At 40.9% G+C, this 22691-nt stretch overlaps 1 protein-coding gene across 4 annotated transcripts in view; it reads right to left on the bottom strand.

The window, feature by feature from the left end:
* SCAR (wiskott-Aldrich syndrome protein family member 3 SCAR) overlaps window positions 1–22691 on the bottom strand; it is a 102554-nt gene that overhangs the window by 5369 nt on the left and 74494 nt on the right. For all 4 annotated transcript variants that reach the window (XM_065229296.1, XM_065229315.1, XM_065229307.1 and 1 more), the window contains exons 3-4: window positions 15534–16111; window positions 14398–15468 (exon numbers count right to left, since the gene is read on the bottom strand). In XM_065229296.1, coding sequence (XP_065085368.1) covers window positions 14398–15468; window positions 15534–15914 — 1452 coding nt within the window. In that variant the 5' untranslated portion in view covers window positions 15915–16111. The remainder of the gene's footprint in view (window positions 1–14397; window positions 15469–15533; window positions 16112–22691) is intronic.

The following is a 22691-nucleotide window of genomic DNA, read 5'->3' as shown; positions in this document are numbered from 1 at the left end:
AGTGCAGCGTTCAATCTCTGGACGCTCCAAGCAGTCATATGCACAAATGGTGAAGGCTGCATCAGCCGTCCAAGATGAAAACCAATTTTCGATTTTGTCAGCTGAAGAATCGGACTCTGACTCATCCGATGAGGGTGACTCTACGGTGGTACACTAAAGTCACTCCCAGAGGATTGCAAAATTCCCAGGGTAATGGGGATGAAAAAATTAAATCGAAGGCTCCCACTGCTCCACTTCCTGGCTGCAGTAAGGATTTTCCGCCATTACCCAACAAAGATAAGAAAAACAAAAAAGCTGCTCCTCAAACTTCTCAAAAGAAATCCAAGTCCGAACGAGGTTTGCTAGCTTTTTCGGACATTGTGGAATTCATATTAAATATGTTCAACATACAAGACCCTCTTAGAAGCTTAGTTTCTGCCTTGCTTCCAACACTAGAATCATATCTTAAGCAATTGACTGTTTCATGGCCCCTCCTTGCATCAATCATATCTTTCGATGGATAATTCGTCGAACGAGGTTGAAGATATGATCACTGTGCTACAGTGGAACTGCCGTAGTCTAGTGCCTAAGCTAGACTCGTTCAAATTTTTACTTCACAATTCTGATTGTGATATATTTGCTCTCTGTGAAACATGGCTTTCTTCCGATAAAGAACTCAACTTCCACGATTTTAACATTATTCGCCTGGATAGAGACGATTCTTATGGAGGAGTACTTTTAGGGATCAAAAAGTGCTACCCTTTCTACAAAATTTCCCTTCCTGCTCTATCAGGCGTCGAAATCGTCGCTTGCCAAATAAATGTGAAGAACAAAAATCTTTGCATAGCTTCAGTTTATGTTCCACCAAGAACCTCCATTAGCCGTAGTCAACTCTGGAATCTTGTCTCGATTCTTCCATCTCCAGTATTAATTCTGGGTGATATGAACTCCCATGGTACTGGGTGGGGCGATCTATATGACGACAATAGAGCGGCTATTTTTTACGATTTATGCGACGATTTCAACTTGACTATTTTAAACACTGGTGAAGCGACACGTATAGCAAAACCTCCGGCTCGAGAAAGCCGACTCGACCTATCTTTGTGTTCTAGATCGCTATCATTGGATTGTCTGTGGAAGGTTATCAATGATCCCCATGGTAGCGATCATTTGCCAATCATCATTTCAATTAAGTGTGCCCCTCACTCTGTAGAACCATCTCGAGTTCCATTTGATCGACTGGCCGAAATATGCAACGGCGGTGACAATCGGTGCCGAATCAATAGATACGCTTCCACCATTGGAAGAATATCGATTCCTCGCCGATTTGATATACAAAAGCTCACTGGAAGCACAAAAAAGAAAAGTTCCAAGTGCGCCCTTCAAAAGAAGACCAGCCACACCTGGATGGGACGAAGAATGCACAAAATTGTATGTAGAAAAATCTGATGCTTTCAAAGCTTTTCGTAGACACAAAACCTCCACATACTTCGAGGAATATTCAAAGCTTGAGACAAAGCTGAAACAATTAGTCAAAGAAAAGAAACGCGGTTATTGGCGCAATTTCGTCGAGGGACTCTCACGAGAAACCTCAATGAACACCTTGTGGAGGGTGGCTCGGAACATGCGTAACCGCTCATCTTCTAATGAGAGTGAAGAATACTCCAACCGATGGATATTCGATTTCGCTAAAAAGGTCTTTCCGGACTCAGCTCCAGCACAACACATTCTTCGAGAAGCGTCTCCGAGCGGCAGCTCTCTGGATAGACCATTCACAATGCTGGAATACTCTATGGCTCTTCTTTCATCGAACAACTCCTCACCGGGAAGCGATATAATTAAATTTAATCTTCTGAAAAATCTCCCAGATATCGCTAAAAGACGCTTGCTAGACTTATTCAATTCCTTACTAGAAAACAACATTATACCGCCTGAATGGAGACAGGTCAAAGTAATAGCCATTCGAAAACCTGGCAAACCAGCGTCTGACCATAACTCATACCGTCCGATTGCGATGCTTTCGTGCATTAGGAAATTGTTGGAGAAAATGATCCTTCGGAGACTCGATCAGTGGGTCGAAACAAATAACTTACTATCAAATACACAGTTTGGGTTCCGCAAGAGCAAAGGAACAAACGATTGTTTAGCGCTGCTTTCCACAGATATTCAACTGGCCTTTGCGCACAAGGAGCAATTGGCTTCAGTATTCTTGGACATTAAGGGGGCTTTTGATTCAGTTTCCATTGAAATTCTGTCAGACAATCTGCACAGATGTGGACTTTCCGGAATTTTATATAATTTCTTGTACAATTTGTTGTCAGAAAAGCAAATGAACTTTTCCCTTGGACAACTGACAACTTCCAGAATTAGCTACATGGGCCTGCCCCAAGGCTCATGTCTCAGCCCTCTTCTTTATAACTTTTATGTCAAAGATATCGACAACTGTTTGGCAGAACAATGCACGCTAAGACAACTTGCAGATGACGGTGTGGTTTCCGTAAGAGGTCCACATGCCGTGGACTTGCAAGGACCATTGCAATGTTCCTTAGATAACTTGTCTTCTTGGGCTAGGAATCTAGGGATCGAATTCTCGCCGCAGAAAACTGAACTGGTAGTGTTTACTCGAAAGCGGTACCCAGCCCAAATGCAGCTTAATCTTTTGGGCAGAAACATTACTCAATCATTGTCTTTCAAGTACCTTGGGGTCTGGTTTGATTCAAAGTGCACTTGGAATACTCATATTACGTATTTGAAGCAAAAATGTCAACAGAGGATCAACTTTCTCCGTTCAATTTGTGGCACATGGTGGGGTGCTCATCCGGGAGACCTCATAACGCTTTATAAAACAACAATTCTCTCTGTTCTAGAGTACGGCTCTTTCTGCTTTCTCTCGGCAAGAAAATGTCACCTAATAAAATTGGAACGAATTCAATATCGTTGTCTGCGTATTGCTCTAGGCTGTATGCACTCAACGCATAACATGAGTCTCGAGGTTCTGGCAGGAGTAACACCCCTCCAGAACCGTTTCTGGGAGCTCTCTCTCAGAATACTAATCAAATGCGGAGTGACGAACACACTTATAATTGCTAATTTTGAAGAAATTCTTGGGCTGAACACACAATCTCGATTTATGAGAATCTACCACCACTACATATCATCAGATATGTGTCTTCCTTGTTATACTCCAGACCGTGTTCACTTCACCAATCGCAGTTCCTCAATTGAATATGATCTGACCATGAAACAAGCAACTCATGGGATTCCCGATCAACTTCGACCTATTATTATTCCGCGTATTTTTACTGAAAAGTACCAACAAGTCAATTGCATGAAAAGATATTTTACAGACGGGTCTCGTCTCAGTGGATCCACTGGCTTCGGTGTCTTCAATGAAAACTCTAGCGCCTTCCGCAAACTCCAGGAACCTTGTTCCGTTTTTGTTGCTGAGCTGGCAGCAATCAACTTCGCATTGGGGATGATTTCCAACATGCCCGCAGACCATTACTTCATCTTCTCGGATAGTCTCAGTTCGATTGAGGCTATTCGGTCGATGAAACCAAGTAGGCACTCATCTTATTTCCTTTCAAAGGTAAGGGAGCAGATGTGTGTGCTGGTCGAAAGATCATATATGATTACCTTTGTATGGGTCCCCTCACATTGCTCAATCCCAGGCAATGAGAAGGCGGACTCTCTCGCAAAGGTGGGCGCGCAGGAAGGCGAATTTTATGACAGGCAAATTTCACACGATGAATTTTACCATTTAGTGCGTCAGAGTACCCTTTCAAGTTGGCAAACCGATTGGGACAATGGAAATCTTGGACGATGGTTACATTCAATTATTCCTAATGTTTCTTCGAGAGCGTGGTTTAAAGGCTTGGGCTTAAGTCGTGACTTTATTCGCGTGATGAGTAGACTTATGTCCAACCACTACTCGCTAGATGCGCATCTCAATAGAATAAACCTCGTGGACAGCAACATATGTCGGTGTGGAAACGGTTACGACGACATCGATCACGCAGTTTGGCAATGTACGGATAATGACGCCGCCAGAGAGCGACTTTTGAATACCCTCGAGGCCCAAGGAAGACAACCCTGTATTCCTATCAGAGACGTGTTGGGTACCCGCGATCTCTGCTATATGCAGTCGATTTATGTGTTTCTGCAAATGTCTAGTATAAGAATTTAATTCGTTTGTCTTTTGTATCTCTTTATTAGTTTTTGTTTGTCTTGTCCCCCGTCTCGATGAGCCTCATCGTCGGCCACTGGTCACCATAGCCGGTCGAACTCCAGACGAATCTAGAACCACACTACCGTTCACACTGGCGACAACGCTCTGATGAGGCAACGATACCCTACTCCCAAGCTCCTCCCCTTTTCCTATCCTTCGACAATGTACCCCTCTAACCTCGAGTAAGCCGCGAGTATCCGGCCCAACTCCTACTAGACATAGAATTAAGTGAATTTTGTTACAAACAAAGAACAATGAATTATCGGCTCCGTAAAGCTAACGCGATTGAGCCTTACAAATAAACGAACTAGATAACAATAAAAAAAAAAAGAGTCTCGCAAAAATGGGCCTAAATGTTGTTTTGTTAAGTCGGAAAAATCATGTATTAATGGTACCTAAACAGGAGAAACGCAGTATTATTTTCTTTTCATCTTCCTAGAGTTTAGATCTTAAAGATCTTTAAGTCAAACAACATTTTGTGGGATACAAAGATGTGTTACAAACATATTTATCATTCTCATTTTCATTATTGTCTTGAAGATATTTTACAGGTTAATCGAAATCTTGTCCGATTTTCACTTTTGAGTCTCCGTTCAAAACATAATTTAAAATTATCAATTGTGTTTAAAAATAACATTGTTCGATTATCAAAATCATCCTGGATATCTGTTCTTGAAGTTCTGCAGACTCAACAAGGCATACGATTATTCGCCTTAATTCTTAATTTACCATTCTATCAGGAAACCCCATAATATCATTGATTTGGATTATTTAGTTTTCCAAAATGCCTAGAGTTCAGATCGTTATCCTTTTTAAATGATGTCACTTTAACACTCTTAGAACATTTGCGACTTAAATTTGAACTCATAATAATGATGATTACCCCTAGAAAGGTATGAGCTGGACGAATTATCTTTAAGATAATTAAGTACTTTGTCTTTGGCGTGAGAGGTATGAAGTCAGATCTTTATGTTTCACAAACTAACCGAGGTATTCTACAATGTCCGAACTTATCTGGTGTAGCTGGATAGCACAAAGAGCAGAAATTATTTTTAATTTATCTCTGGACGAATCATCTTAGTTCGTTGATTGTGTCCGGTGTCAAACATTTGCATGCCAAGCATGATGGAGCATGTAAGGAGTTTGAGATCAGACATTTATTTATTGGCAAATCTGCTTCTTATATTCAAGTAGCTTCGTAACATAATATGTCTCGCTCAGGCTTTATACTAGAACTTCTTCACTCGAAAAATTGTCGCAAAAGAATTCAAACATTTTTTTTTTCAAATGACACCAACAGAAATTCTAAAAAATAACTCTGTAAGCTATTGTAGTAGGAACAACGGCAAAATCACCGTTTTCCCCGTGCGCGAACAGATTGCGAGTGAAAGAAAAGAATAGAGGTTTTGTAAATTTGGGGATTTTTGATACTTTAACATAGTGCATGTAATTGATATAAAAATGATTGATTCCAAGTGACACTGCAAGTTTTATAAAGGGTGAATGATTCTTCAAGACCAAATTATGGCCTACAAGACTATGATAAAATCAAACTTGATACTTCTATGATCTTTCCCGGTAAGATTTGGGTTTTCCCGGATTTTTCCCTGCAACTTCAAATTCCCGGTAGGATGGACACCCTGTGATTATAACAGAAACTAGTAATTAGTGGCCATACCAATTGAGTTCTGACACTCCGAAGCATTGGATAGAGAATTATGGTGAGAATGTCAAATGAATTTTGAGGAGAATTGTAGAGGAATTATAGGTATTATAAAAGAATTCAGGGTAGACTTTCAATGGAAATTTCATGATCCTACACCTAACGATTAAAAGACATATTCTGAGGGGAGAGCTGCAACCAAATATGGATAGTAATTCAAAGGGAAACGGATGCTTAATAAAGCTTAATCCAATTGTTGGCAAAAGTTTGAAGATAGAGACTTCCTAAAGAAATTTATAAGAATCGTGTAGAGATATCAAAAAGTAAGGCAGGATTTGTTTGCAAATTTTGAGCATATTTCCAAAGAAACTCTAAGAATTGTTCCAAGAGATAATGAAGAGAAAGGAAATTCTAAGAAGATTTTCAAGAGAATGCCAAGCGATCCTCCTCAAGAGTATTTTGAGAAGCACTTCAAGGTAATTCTGAGGTTAATTTCTACAGAATTCCGAGGTGAAATCCATGAAAATTGTGGGATAACATTTTTATAAATTCTAAATGGCATACCACGAGCAATATTCCAAATAAATTGCAAATACAGTACTTTCCTGTTTTTGCCAGCCCCATCTGAAATTTTAGGCTGACAAAAACGGGAAGCTGACAAAATCGGGAAATTTTCTTTTTCAATATTTTAACCATCAAATGATTTTAAAATCAAGTTTAACCATTATTTATTCACTATTAATGGAATTACTGATAAATGTTTACTATTCTTACAACAAAGGGTACACCAAATGTCTCGAACAATTTGCGTACAGTTTGTTGAGCCGGTACGTACTGTTCAGTTTCCTTAAATTCCGCTTGGTTTTCAGCGCTGCAACCAAGGCTGAATCTCCACTGGCTAGTGTACCATTGTAAATACACTAGCCAGGAGCTGTCTCTTGCTACTGCTTGGTCCCGAGATGTTCGGTATGATTCTGGCTACCACGTTGATGGCCTTCGCTGCCTTCTCATAGGCGTATTCTGCGTGGCTATTGAAGCCAAACGGTCGTCGACCATCACTTCCAGACATTTCAACACGCACTTCTAGTTTATTGCGTAGTCCCCAACGGTAATTTCTGACCGCTGCAGCGCTTTAAAGTAACTGATCAATACCACCTCACTTTTGTTGTGGGCTATCTGCAGGTTCGCTCCATGCATTAGGTTTCCAATTATGTCGACCGCCTCGGTCACCAACATTTCCATCTATTCCAGCGTCTTGTCTGTTACTGTAAGACGTCGTCGTCCGCAAAACCAACGAGCTCAACTCGTTTGGGTAGCTTCAGCGTTAGACCGCCGTTTTAAATCACGTTCCAGAGCGTTGGACCAAGGATGGAGCCTTATGGAATTCCCACCGTGATCCTAATCCATCTCTGTCTCATATTTGGCTCGTAGATCAGAACCCGGCTCTGGAAATAGTGTCGGCCTCCCGACTGGAGCTGTTGAACGCATTCTTGACGTCGATCGTTATCACGGCGTAATATCGATCTCCTCTCCACTTCTGTTTCGACGCCTTCTCGGCTCTCTCGACAACTGTCGGGATTGCATACACTTTTGCTCTTCCTTTTCGAAATCCGAACTGCCTCTCCGACAATCCTTGCTCACTCTCCGTGCATTTCGTCAGCCTGTTTAGGATGATCCTCTCCAAGAGTTTTCCTCGTTGGTGACTTCGTCGTTATCTCCCTCTCCGTCTCCGTACGATGTAGGTGGCCAGGTCGTTGGATCGTGCTTCGAGAAAAGTCCTTCCACGATGACTTTCAGGTTCTCTAAGCACATTTTAGCGGGCATGACTTGACATCTGATCTTCGTCATCACGACACGGTGTGCGTCGTTGGCAGCAGCGTCTCGACCCAGCTCCAGTTGACAGTTTGACTTACTTTGCTTTGTCTTTATCTCTATTTATGTGCTCGGAACATTCCTCTACGTTCCTCTCTGTCTGCTTCTGTTCTTGCTCTCTGAACACGTATTCTGGCTCTGATACAAATAGCGCGGAGGGTGCTAATTGCCTCGTTGCAGCAGTAAGCTGGAGGCCGTCTGTTATTTAGCTCCAGTTTCCTCGGCATGGTCGTGTCACATGCTCTCCCTAACTCAGGGTGGCCAGTGAATTTTCATTTTGAAATTAACGGTTTTTTTTCCCGGTTTTCCCTGTTCAAATCTTAAAAAAATCCCGGTTGTTAATATTCAACAAAAAAAAATTAAGAATGTGCTGAAAGGAATCTACTGAAAAGATAAAAAAGTGATTTAAGAAGATTCCCAAGATTCTGGAGCTTTAAAATTTGTGTAGAGTCTGAAACTAGAACTTTTTATTCAAAATTTGTGATTAATAACAATCTTCGTGATGCAACATTTGAAATAAAAATAATTAAAATGTGAGATTTTGAAAAAGTTCAAGACCACAGATTTAAAAAAAAATCATACTTTTGAGCAGGAAATCAAAATCAACGATTCAGATAAAGATAATGGCATTCTCATTTTGGTTACACTCATGATTAGTACAAATCCAAAAATCACAATGGACAAGTTGTGGAAACGATAATGCGATTATCATTTGTGTAACAGATCATGATCATATGAAATAGCGATAATCTCTGATCATCATCATCAGCTGTCGTCACTGAAAATTCCCCATGCAGGACAAGGCTACACACATACCCTATAGTATGGGTATTTTCGGAATGGGGTTGAGATCGAAAATCGATGTTTGCCGCCATTTTGAAGTCCAATATGGGGGCATTCCATTAAAAAATAACTGTCGAAAATTTATGTTCGGCGCTATTTGGAAATCCAAGATGATGGCCATCGATTTCAGAAAAAAAAAACTGTCAATTATCCTGCAATATTGGTATTTTCGGAACAGGGATGACATGCAGATGTAGAAAATTAATATCTGCCGGTATTTCGGAATCCAAGATGGCGGGTATTGGTTTTAAAAACAACTGTACCCTACAATATGGGTATTTTTGAAACCGGGATGACGTGTAGATGGATAGAAGATGGTAGAAGGATGACAATTTTATCTAAAACCAAAGGCCGCCAAATTGGATTCCAAAATGGCGGTGGACATCGATTTTCGATATCTACACGTTATTCCAGTTCCAGAAATACCCATATTATAGGGTATTTGACAGTTTTTTTCCGAAAACAACGGGCGAGATGACGGATTTCAAAATGGTGCCCTGCATTGATTTTCAACATAAATGTGTCATCCCGATTCCAAAAATATCCATATTGTAGGGTACACTGGAACCTCCATTTACGAACCAAAACGGGGGTTCGTAAATCGAATTAGTGCGTAAAAAAACCTCGTTATTTGGGATTTACTTCGTAAAAAGAAAACTCGTTATTTGGGATTTACTTCGTAAAAAGAGGTTTTTGAAAATATTGTCAAATACCCCACAATATGGGTATTTTTGGAATCAGGGTGACGTGTAGGGACCAGAAATCGATGTCTGACGCCATTTTGAAATCCAAGATGGCGACTTCCGGTTACAGAAAAACTTGGAAATTCTGCCAAATACCCCACAATATGAGTATTTTTGAAATCGGAGTGACGTGTAGGGACTGGAAATCGATGTCTGACGGCATTTTGAAATCCAATATGGCGGCTTCCACTAACAAAAAACTTCGAAATTCTATCAAATACCCCACAATATGGGATTGGGATTAACTTCGTAGGGACCGAAAATCGATGCCTGGTGCCATTTTGAAATCCAAGATGGCGGCTTCCGGTTACAGAAAAACTTGGAAATTCTGCCAAATACCCCCACAATATGGGTATTTTTGGAATCAGGGTGATGCGCAGGGACCAGAAATCAATATCTGACGCCATTTTGAAATCTAAGATGGTGGCTTCCGGTTACATAAAAACTTGGAAATTCTGTCAAATAGCCCACAATATGGGTATTTTTGGAATCGGAGTGACGTGTAGGGACCGGATATCGATGTCTGACGCCATTTCGAAATCCAAGATGGCAACTTCCGGTTACAGAAAAACTTGGAAATTCTGTCAAATAGCCCACAATATGGGTATTTTTGGAATCGAAGTAACGTGTAGGGACCGGAAATCGATGTGTGACGCCATTTTTTAATCCAAGATACCGGCTTCCGGTTAAAGGAAAACAGAAAAATACAGTTAAATACACAACAATATGGATATTTTTGGAATCTGAGTAACCTGTGAGAACCGAGAATCCATGTCTGACGCCATTTCGAAATCCAAGATGGTGACATCCGGTTACAGAAACACTGGGAAATACTGTTTGTTGGAATCGGGGTGACTTATTAGGACTGAAAACCCATGTATGACGCCATTTTGAAATTAAATATGGTGACTTCCGGTTACATAAAAATAATGTTAAATAACCTACAATACGGGTATCTTAAGAATCGGGGTGACGTGGTGGTATTTGCCAATTTTTCTATAACCGGAAGCCGCCATCTTGGATTTCGAAATGACGTCAGACATAAATTTCCGGTTCTTACACGTCACTCCAATTCCAAAAATACACATATTGTGGGGTATATGACAGAATTTCCAAGTTTTTCTGTAACCGGAAGCCACCATCTTGGATTTCAAAATGGCGCCAGACATCAATTTTCGGTTCCTATACGTCACTCTGATTTCAAAAATACCCATATTGTGGGGTATTTGACAGAATTTCCAAGTTTTTCTGTAACTGGAAGCCGCCATCTTGGATTTCGAAATGACGTCAGACATAAATTTCCGGTTCTTACACGTCACTCCAATTCCAAAAATACCCATATTGTGGGCTATTTGACAGAATTTTGAAGTTTTTCTGAAATCGGAAGTCGCCATCTTGGATTTCAACATGGCGTCAGATATTGATTTCCGGTCCCTACACGTCACCCTGATTCCAAAAATACCCATATTGTGGGGTATATGACAGAATTTCCAAGGTTTTTCTGTAACCGGAAGTCGCCATTTTGGATTTCAAAATGGGATCAGACATCGATTTTCGGTCTCTTCACGTCACTCCGATTCCAAAAATACTCATTTGTGTTGTATATGGCAGAATGTCCAAGTTTTTCTGTAACCAGAAGCCGCCATCTTGGATTTCAAGATGACGTCAAACATAGATTTCTAGTTCCTACACGTTACCCTGATTCCAAAAATACCCATATTGTGGGGTATTGAAAGTATCTTCCAGTTTTTCATGAACCGGATGCCGCCATCTTGGATTTCAAAATGGCGTCAGACATGGGTTTCCGGTTCCTACATCTCACTCCGATTCCAAAGATACCCATATTGTGGGATATTTCATAGTTTTTTTCCGAGATTCCCATAATCGCAAAACAATAACTCGTTATTTGGAATTTACTTCGTAAAAAGAAAACTCGTTATTTGGGATTTACTTCGTAAAAAAAACCTCGCTATTTGGATATACTTCGTAAAACGAAACCTCCTTATTTGGGATTTACTTCGTAAAAAGAGGGACGTAAATTGAATACTGCGTAAAAAAGACTTCGTAAACGGAGGTTTCAGTGTATTTGACCTCTAGAACAACTTTTCCGAAGACAGCAAGTTCTTAGATTTCGAGATACATTACAAAGTGATTGTTATCATATCAGTAGATTATAGTTTTTGTTGCTGATCATGATGTGTTGCACAAATGATAATCCATGATCTTACTGTACACTGATCATGATTCCGTTTACTAGTATTTTTATCGTCGGTGAGCATCGGAAGATAGCATTTTCTTGATTCCCTGCTTATGAGTCGTGGAGTCATAATTGTCACGCTCTGAGACTTGAAAGCATTTTAAGGGTTATAAAATATTACATAACAATCTATAGAATCTAGCGGGAAAACCCTGGAATTTTTAGTAAAATTTAAAGTGTTGATTTCAAACAAATATTGAGAAGGATTCCCACACAGTTTTCGATGGAGAAGTTCTGAGCAGATTTCCAGAATTATTCTGACATGAAATCTTTAGCAATTGTAGGATGAATTTCGAAGGATGTCTGTGGAGAAGAATGCTAAGTTCTGTTAGGTAATTTTAAAAGATTTAAAAAGTTGTGAAAAACAAAACTGTGCGGAAAATCGCTACGCGATGCTGAGGAGATTTGTATGACAGATGGTTTAAAGAAGAATTTCAAGAGAATTATGATCATAATTCAACAAAAAACAGGGTTCTAAGAGTGTTCTGGCAATAATTTCAACCCTAGTGCAAAAGATTCATAAAAAATGATTGCAAAAAATTTGCTGGTAATTAGAAAGAAATTCTTTAAAATACTCCAAGGTGTTTCTAAATAAATTTTCGAAAGATTTCTGCTGTTTTCAACATTGCTGAGTGATTAAATTCTAAAAACAATAAGACGGAAAACTGAAGAAAATTATACAACAAATAGAGCAAGACATTCATTTTTAAGGGATCACTCTGTTTTAATGGTTTATTATGAAATTCTGGTGTAGAAATTTGTTCTTATGGTATTATGGTTAATTCATTTTTCTCGGTTCTCTAACTGAATTCCCGGGTTTTTCCCGGTTTTCCCGGTTACTTTTCAAATTCCCGGATATTTCCCGGTATTCCCGGTTTTCCCGGTTTACTGGCCATCCTGCTAACTATTCTGTCAACTCGTCTTCCACTTCAGGTCGCAAGTTCTCGTCCTCTGTACTGCCACAGGATTCCGTTGGCCGATGCCATATCGGATTGTCTGATGGTCACTATGGGTATATCCTTCACACACTTTCCCTATTCATGTTTTCCACCAGGGACGGACTACAGTCCGCATAAAGTGACGTAGATAATGGATTCCCGGCCATCTCTGCGAAAAGTGCTGGTGGTGCCTTGATTGAACAGCCTAATTTCCAGCTTCGCCAGAACTTCCAGCAGAATGTGCCCTCTTGCGTTGGTACATCTGTTTCCCCACTCCACTGCCTAAGCATTGAAGTCTCCTCCGATGACTACCGGTCTTCGTCTGATCAGCTCTTCGGTAAGTCCAACCAGCGTCTCGTGGAACTGCTCCATCGTCCATCGGGTGCGTAGCAACTGCATATGAATATTCCGTTTATTTTGGCGATCACGGAACCTTCTTCTTGGATGGGGTAACTGTCCATAACTTGTATTGTAGCCGTCCCAGCTCTATCCGCCACCTAGTTACCTTTATCGGGGAGGGGGGGGGGGAGGACTCGATACAGCTGTGTTGTGTCGCAATAATTGAGGTTTATTTGAGTTACCTTTGTTATTGTTGCGACAAAACAATTAAGTGTCATTTGGAGCTGAATGCGAATTCATGCTTAAAAACCAAAAAGTTCAGCAAAATCTGTAATCTAATGGAGATAAATTAAAGCAATTACTTTCGAGAATTTTACGGTATTCCTGGATTTCCCGGTTCGCTGACCACCCTGCTAATCAGGAATCAATTTGGAAACGTTTGAGCGCGCTGAGGTAAAATTTAAAATTTAAATTTAAACACTCGTTGCGGTAAGCTTCCCTTTAACTCTGATGTTATTCAGTTCTACGTACTACCAAATAGTTTGAAAACAGAATGCTTTCAACGTTTAAGGATAATTTAAAGGTATATTTATTTATCAGTTCCTAATTAGTTGTAGACAATATTATTTATTAAGAAATAAATATTAACTTGCTCTCTAGAATTTAATTGCAAGCCAGTAGCTGTTGTTGCAGCTGCAAATGGTAAATAAACAACACATAGTTGGTTTGCGACATTGAGCTTTTTCCGCGAGAAATCGGCGATTGATCTGTTTATTAACCTGCCCTAATTACGAATCAGTCTGAATTTATAAAATTTTCAGAACAGATGATGCTATCGACCGTCTAATTTGAATGAAAATTATCAGAAAAGGTCGCCAGACTTATTTCGGCGAGTCTCTTTGGGTCATATCGAGGGAAAAACTGACCACTTTCCTTAATATTATGTTTCTACTGCAGAAAGACCCCAAACTTTCAACAAGAAAACTTTATAACTTTGAAGACCAGTGCAGACAAAAAAGATGTACGATGTCAAAAAAATCCAAGTGTTATAGCCACAAATACTACCCATAATCGCATGACAGTCCCATATTGATCAAGGAAAGATGCGATTATGAGCAGGATAGGTATCCATTAGCAAATCCACAAGTTGTAATTCAATTACAATACTAGTAAGACAAAGACATTCGAAACACGGTAAATTAATACTTTCTTTCTTGTCTTCACATTCCCCCATACACACACGCACCTTAAGGAGCTTTATCGAATTACACACAAACGTTAAATAAGTCACGGAACCGTACGGAGCATGTTGCATAGCACGAATTAGTCACCCCACGAGCACACAGTAGTAGTTCTTATCCTTACCCTTTGGCGAAAAATTTGTCATTTGCATGCTTAACTCTAGCGTAAGCGAAGCCTAACCGAGCTAGTGGCGAAGAAAATCGCATTATCCTGAGACGTGAGGGGTATTGTAAAGTCCCATCATTTCAAACGTGTAGTATAAAGGGAAAATTGAGAATGCAACTGGCACTCACCTGTTCCGGTATTGGCGGTGGCGGTGGTAAATCGTTCATCGACAGCTGACCCAGTTGCAAGTTGAGGTTGTTCAAATTGTTGATTTGCTGGTTCAGTTGAGCCAGCGCAAATTGGTTCGGATCCACCATGCCCCCTTGCTGTTGCTGCTGCTGCTGATGGCCACCCATTTGAGGCGGCTGTAAGGGTTGTCCGTTGGCACCTAGCTGGGGAGAGCCTGCTCTCGAGTTGGCGCGATTTAGAAGCTTAGCTGCAACGTTGGCTCCTCCGTTGGGGATGTGCGGTGGTGACTGGAGGCCTTCTGGAATCGGTGGCGGAGGAGGAAGATTGTCTCTACCGGTGGACATACTTCGACCCCGAGTAGGAGTATTGGCATTCGATACGTTGGGAGTTCCTCCGCCACTTCCGGTAGATGGAGGTGCCGGGGGAGGTTGCGATGGTCGAGATTTCGACCGCGAAGGAGTGCCCGGTGCGTAGAGGCTTTCCTGGGACATTTGGCTTGTGTTGTTACCGTAGATCTGCTGGTTGGGGTAATCATCGTACATTGGTTGCTGCTGGTAGTTGTTTTGCTGTGCCATTTGCTGCTGCTGTTGGTAGTGTGGCGATGGAGGAGCATAGCCTCCATCTACGGGTTCGGGTTGGTAACTTCGTCGTAGTTCGATAGAATTTGGTCTCGCGGGTCCGGCATTTCGCGGATCGTAGATAATGTTGCCACCCATGGTCTGGTTGTAGATGGCTTCCTCGTTCGCTTGTGCAATCGCACTCGGCGTTCGGTAGATCACATTGTTTGGCATTAGAGTTTCACCGTGACCAATCGCCCGTTGGCGTTGTTTTTCGCGGGTATTGTGCGGAGCTCGCGGCCGCTTCTTCTGGCGGCCACCGTCCGCTCCATCGGTGCCTCGAGGTTTGTGCACCTTCTTGCCACGGTCGTGCATCACCCGTTCGGTATCCTTCAACATCTCCTGTCGCCACAGCTCGAAGAAGTAGTTCGGGTCGGTATAGAATTTCAGGCCATCCTTACCGTCGTCTCGATAGCAGTTCAGTTTATCAAGTGGAGGTGGTTTGTCGCAGGCCTGAAAGCAGTAAGAAGACGTATGTTAATGGGCGCAAACAAACGCAATTCCACACAAGAGCTTACCTGGTATACCTCCAGCATGGCGGTCGGCATCGTCGCCCGCGAAAATATCTGCTGATCAAACACGGTGGCACTCTTGAAGGCTTTCTTCAGCTGTATGTCCTGCAGGGACACCTCCTCCACCGTGCTATCTAATTGGGTCACCTTTATTGCTAGCCTATCGATTCGTGCCTGAAGCGAATTAGCCCGCTCGGCTAGATTGCCGGCGTCTCGTGTTAGCTCGCCAAATAGATCCTCGGCGTGTTTGGACAGCGACGACAGCTGCCGAACGATGTTGGTGAGGGTGGTGTTGGTTACGGTTTCAAGCTCGGCCGGAAGTTCCTCCCGCACGTACACCGACCGGGCGACGTACACCGGCTGGACGAGTCGTTTCGGCAGAGGCATTCTGGGTGTTTGGATTTGGCTACTGCTGCTGCTGCTCTTCTCGGCACTAAATCAAGCTATAAAGCTCTAATCAGGACGACACCGCTACTGGGAGGCACTGTCGTATTGCGGCGGCGGCGGCGGCGGGCTGCAGCAGGTGAGTGAGAAGAGTCCCCAGTCTTTTAGTTCACCCAGCGAGGGAGCCGCATTTTCGCAACCTGTGGATTCGAACGAAAGAGAAACGCGGAGAAGAAAAGGGAAATTTAATTATTTTGCCATGGGAAACAGAACATATAGGTAGGTATACACTGTGAATAATGTGAATAATTGGGCCTGTCGTTTGTGGAGAATGGTTGGGCACAATATTTGAAAATTGTAATTTATGAGGCAAACTTTCTGCAGTTGCTAAACAGTTTCAATTTTAAGTCACTTTCCCCAGAAATGTGACGAAGCATGTGAACTAACTTTTCCGTTCCTGGTTCAGCTGTTGCAACGCGGCAGTGTAAGGAAATAGCTGATTATGTTGATTGGAAATTGTCCCCACCGGCGATACGCTACGGTACTGGATGGGGAGGGATTCATTAGAGCTGCTTTGCGAGTTATCGCTGCTAGTTGCAGCAGTGGGGTTGACGATAGTGATCGTGATAGGGATTTGTGTCGTTGATGCGATTCGCAGGTTTCAATTGAACGTGTTATCATTTGTGTGACAGGTACCGGCACCGGTTTGTAGCGGTCGTTGTTCTTCGAGGAATGAGGGTTTAATTAACAAGCCGGATGATCGTTTATAAAATGAGTAACCCTAAGATAAAAGTTTCTCTAAGGTAAAATTGTAAACGGTTCCGCAAGAAGGCACGTATCTTGTACTAAAATGGACTGAAAATTGCCATTAACACTACTTGCTGAGAAATCGGGCCATGTTGCCAGATTCTAAGTAAAGTTCGGGCCTTATTCAGTGTCCTAGTGAGAGGGTGACATCAGCCAGGGGTGACCAGTTAAAGGTTCGAATTAAAAGAGTTTTTATATACCGACTTTCCACAACATTCATTACATCAATAATAAAATGCATGTTTGTATCTTGAAACCATATATTAGTTCATGAATCATGAATAGTATTTTTGTCATAAAACTGCAACACATTTTCTGAGCTCTAAACTAATGTTAGAAATCTCGAAAGATTTCCAAAGTTTCATTAAGACATTAGGAGTTTTCTTAAGTGGGTAACTTTAGATCTGTCTGCAACCTGGATGAACTAACAGAATACAAATATAATTCAAATGTTATTCCAAAGAGAATTCCTATGGAATTTTGGAAAGTATTCTTGAACAATTCCATTCAGACTAGAAAGTCATTTTGAAAAGAAATTCAAAGACTTTGTGAAGAAAGCGTCAAGCGGTGCCGGAGGTTTAGTGGTAAGCGTGATTGTCTCTCTCTTGAATTTCATGGAAGCTGAAACTCACAACATCTAAGGATAGTGTCATGGGAATGTTGAGAAGAATTCAACAGAATTAAAAAATATATATTTCGGAGTTTGGGGAAAATACGGCAACAATTTTTTCTAACAAATTCGACCTGATGAGTATTACAAAGGAATCCTGAAAAAAAAAACAATCCAGAAAAGAGTTACAAAAGAATTCTGATAATAATAAGGCGAATTCTAATTCGGAGGATTGTTGCTTGTAAATCACGAGGAAGATTCCAAAAGACATCTAAGGAGAATACCAAAGGACTTCGGGAAACATTCCAAGAGGTTGATTGAGGATTTCATCGGAAAGGTGTGCTCCTACCACCAATTGCAAGAGAGTTCGAGGGGCAATATCACGCGGGATTCATGGACCAAATTTTCGCGAATCGGCAGGTTCTGCGAAAATGCCGCGAATACAACGTGCCCCATCATTTGTTCATCGATTCCAAATCCGTCGTATTCAATCGATTGAGATCAGCTATGGCAGATTATGCACGAGTACGGATTTCCGGATTTGTGCCGCGATTGGTCAAGGCGACAATGGATCGAGTGATGTGTGTTGTTAGAGTATCCGGGACACTCTCGAGTCCCTTTGAATCTCGAAGGGGGTTATGGCAAGGTGATGGACTTTCGTGACTGCTATTCAACATCACTTTAGATCGTGTGATCAGAAGAGCTGGGATAGACACGAGTGGCACGATCTTCAGGAAGTCCATTCAGCTACTTGGTTTCGCCGATGACATAGACATCATGGCACGGAACTTTGAGATGATTGCGGAAACGTACATCAGACTGAAGGCTGAAGCTAGGCAGATTGGACTTGCCATCAACGCATCAAAGACAAAATACATGAAAGGAAGAGGTTCTAATGAAGACAATGTTAGCCTTCCACCCCGAGTTAGGATTGACGGTGACGAAATCGAGGTGGTCAATGAGTTCGTATATTTGGGCTCACTGGTGTTCGCCAAAAATGATACCAGCAGAGAAATTCAAAGACGCTTCATGGCAGGGAATCGTGCTTACTTTGGAATCCCGAGGACGCTCCAGTCGACTAAAATTCGCCGTCGCACGAAGTTGACTATCTACAAAACTCTGATTAGACCGGTGGTCCTTTATGGCTACAAGACCTGGACTATACTCGTTGGTGTTTTCGAACGGAAGGTGTGAGGAGGCGAATGCACCACGAATTTCATCTGCTGCTGGGAGAATCATTCGTCGTTCACATTGCAAAAATTGGGCATTTACGGTGGGCTGGGCACGTCGGAAGAATGCCGCACGACGACCGAGTGAAAATGATTCTCGAAAGCGAACCAACAGGAACAAGAAGAAGAGGCGCGACCAAGTGAAGGCGATATGCGGACCCTTCGCAGACTACTAGGCTGGCAAAGTGTGGCCATAGATCGAGTAGAGTGGAGACGACTTCTTCGGATAGCAGAGGACAACAAGGCCTTAGCCTTATTGGTATGGTAAAGTCACTCTAATTCGAAAAAAAAAACGTAGGTCACTCATAGAATTAATAAAATTTTACTCAAATATGAGTAAATGTCACTGAAAAATGAGTGACATTTACTCATATTTGATAACCATATACTCATTCTACGAGTGACCTACGATTTTGCGAGTTTGAGTCCGTTTAATTTGCCATGAAGTTTGCAGGATTGACTGCACGCTATTTCTAAACAACTCAAATTTGAGTATGATCTACTCAAATTCCGTCAAAAGTAGGGCTACCCTAAATTGAGCAAACATCGTTCGGATTCAGGTCGATGTTTTCCATTTGTCATCTTGTCAGTCCCAACTTTGTTTACTCAATTTAGGGTACCCTACTTTTGACGGATGTGAGTAGATTCTACTCAAATTTGGGTTGTCCAGAAATAGCTTGCGTACCGTGTCGGCCCGTCCTTTCACGCAAAGATTAACATTTTGCCTACGGGATTTTTCAGGAGAGTGAAAGGAATTCACAAAAATCGACATTTGCTTATGGGTTTTCCCTGGGAGGGAGGCACATATAGCACACACGGCATTCATTTTATAGCTTTTCTTAATGTCATGAAAATTCGAGCTATTGAAATCAAATCAAAATAGGCGTAGTAATATTACCGATTTTACTTTGAGCGTGAGTGCTTGTTTGACGTTGTTCAGTGTGCAGTGAGAAAATGTACTTTTCTGTTTTGTATTTTATCACGCCACCAAAGATTTTGACAAAACCTTGGTTAATGGTATCTTTCAATATGGATTTAAGTATACATATGGCATATTCAATGAATGAATCTAAAAAACGGAGTCCCATTGAATAAGATAGCTAGAAACGACAGTTTGTCAGAAATTACTTTTCGCAAGATTTCAATACCGCCTTCTGTATTCTTGTTCAATTGTAAGAAAAGCATCGTCAAACTGCTTGGCTCCCAATGACAGTTCCTTACTCGTGTTGACGTTTATATGTTTCGAGTATGGGTGTCCCCTTTGGTTTGTTTTTTCCGTCGATCTTGTTTTCCGTGCTGAGCACCAATGCTACCGACGTGCCAGGAAGGCAGCTCCCACACCTGGACCCTACCTATCGACCCATCAACTCATGAACCGGGGACCAACGGCTTTACTTCCCATCCGAAGGAAGGCGTAATCAGAGATGTTATGCCTCAGAACATCCCGGCGGCGCCATCTGGGATTGAACCCAGGCCTGCTGGGGTGAGAGGTAATCACGCTTACCACTACACCACCGGCGCCGTTAGTATGGGTGTCCCTTCCAGGGTTTTCCTATAAGAGTAAACAGTTCAGGGTGGCCAGTGAATTTTCATTTTAAAATTCCCGGTTCAAATTTCAAAATATTCCTGGTTTTTAATATTTAGTAAAAATAACTCAGAATCAATTTGAATATTTTTTTTTAGATTCGAGTCCTCTTATGATTGTAAAGCGTCAGAATATGCAAAGCTACCTATCCTAGATTTAGAAAAAAACAGGATTGGATTTTTTCCAACAATATGAAACTGAGAAAAATAGTCAAAATATGAGATTTTGAAATTTTTTCTAGATATTCCTGGTTTTTAATATTTAGATAGGGGAATTTACGTATTCTCGGCAACCTAAGCAGCGACCTTCTTTCTATAGCCTTTTTCTCTAAGGAACGCACACATATGCAGTATTGGTTTGTTTACAATCTTTTGCTGCCAGCTGCTCTAACAATTTCAGTCGAAAGAATTGTCAAAAACTGTTTTGAAACGCTTTTACAAAGCTCCAATCTTCTCTAGTGAGAGCGAGTATTGTCGGCAACCAGTTTTTCTTCGGCAACCGTTCTATTTCAACTGCATGTAAATCTGCTGTTCTATTATCGGCAACTCGAAATCAGCTACAATTTGTAGTGCGTGTGTTTCATTTCGAGAAAACCTTGCTAGATTGCTTTTTCTCAGTGGTAACAATATAGTCAAATTGAAGCTAAAAGCATAAAGAATCGTTTGCATGCATTCAGCGAAGTGTTTTCGTAAGAAAATCCAGTGAAAATAGTGTTTCAATTTGTGTTGCCGAAAATAGTCTGTCATGCCGAAGCCGTCATTTCCCCTATTTAGATTCCAGATTTGGAAAAATACGGTCGCTGGAAAATTGTGTGGTCTTGGAAAAATGTTCAGGGTTCTGATAAGATTTTTTATAGAATTTTAAAAATTTAAGAACTCGAAGAAAAATTCAACGGAGCTCTGACAAGAATCCTAAATCAATTCTAGGATTAAGTTCGGACGAACTCTGAGAAGAATTACAAGGGAGTGGGGAGAACTTCGAAGAGAATTCCTAGAGATGAAGCGAATTATATGCAGATTGCGAGGAGAATGGCAGGTTAAATTTAAGGAGAATTAAAAAAAAGTATAAACAGAATTTAAAGGGTTTTCTGATAATAAATACAATAGGAATACTGAGGAAAAATGCCGAAGGAATTGTGTTCCGGGGTAAATAAAGAAAAATGCTGAAAAAATAAAATAAATTAAATTCTTAAGAAAGTCTCACGAAATTTCAGCAGGAGGAGGAGAATTTCTAAGGATTTCTGAAGAGAGTTTTTCGAAAGGTAAAATAATTTCAAAGATTTAAGATAATTAAGAGCTGGATAAACCAATTTTGAGATGAAGAAAAATATGTTTGCTTGTTTAATTTTTGTTGCTTTTCATTTTTGTTGGAATATGATATGTTAAGGTCTATTTCGCGGATCTCCTGTCAAATTTCCGATTTTCCCGGCTTCTTTTCAAATTTCCGGTTTGCTGGCCACGCTGTCATACAGAACAGTTAATTTATTAAGAAAAATGTAAGATTTTCAACTGTTCTTAATATCATCTAGGAATATTCATATGGATTGCTAGATCAAAGCTGTGCCGTCCGATGTCATGTTAGCTATGACTATTAGTGTCGGAGGTGAAATTCAGTGCTGGTGCAATATCAAATGTTGTTGAGACGTTTGTTATTCATCCCTTCGTTTCAGCACTTGTTGGTGTCTTCTTCAGGGGAAACTGTTTGGAAGGTGATTTATTAGAATGATTTAACTTAGTCTAACATGGTTTACACTTGCAAGTTACTTACAACAAATTAAATCATTCTGATAAATCTCCAGTTGCCCCTGAAGAAGACACCAACAAGTGCTGAAACGTTGGGACGAATAACAAACGAGTGGTTCTAAATTAGAGTATTGGACTGATAAACCGAAATCAGACATACTTTGAACTTCTGCAGTCGACCTCTACCCAAACAGCACACTTGTAACTGAATAGTTGTGGTTACTTGTATACAACTTATTTCAATCACAATCAAGTTGAAGTATTTTATTATGATGGATGTGTGCTGTTTGGGTACTCCAGCAGATAATTGAGAAAATATTCAAATTTTAAGAAATTAATTGAGTTCCAAGAGAATCCTGAAGAGAATTCCATGGTACAAGAACATTTTCAAGGGTATTTTTATTGTGAGTTTAGGAAGAATCCGATAATAGTTTTGAGCAGAATTCCAAGGTAATCATTTAAAAAAAGTATGACTTTCCCATAATAATTTCCATATAAACTTCTAATGGTTTGTGCCAAGGCAGTTTCTTACCAATTGTGTTTAAATTTTGGAGGTTACTCAGGACCCGTTTTGGAACCGATTGAGCACTGTGGAGCGAAAATTTTAAATTTTGCATCAGTCTACTGGTCGCCTTGATGAAGGTTTTCTAGGTTCTTTCAGAGAATTTCCGGTTTTCCTGGTTATCTCCCGGAAAAAAAAAACTAAAGAGAATGACTATTATACAAAAGCAATCATTGAAGACATTTTGAAACTATCGTCAGGAAATTTTCAAAGGCATCCTCACGACAAATGAATCTTATCCATAT

The sequence above is a fragment of the Ochlerotatus camptorhynchus genome, unplaced genomic scaffold (genome assembly GCF_037179485.1).
Source record: "Ochlerotatus camptorhynchus isolate MF236.1 unplaced genomic scaffold, CSIRO-AGI_Acam_v1.1 ptg000024l, whole genome shotgun sequence".
In the NCBI taxonomy this organism is placed as follows: domain Eukaryota; kingdom Metazoa; phylum Arthropoda; class Insecta; order Diptera; family Culicidae; genus Ochlerotatus; species Ochlerotatus camptorhynchus.
Note: the sequence above shows the minus strand (reverse complement) of the source record. Positions and strands in the feature narration are given on the sequence as shown.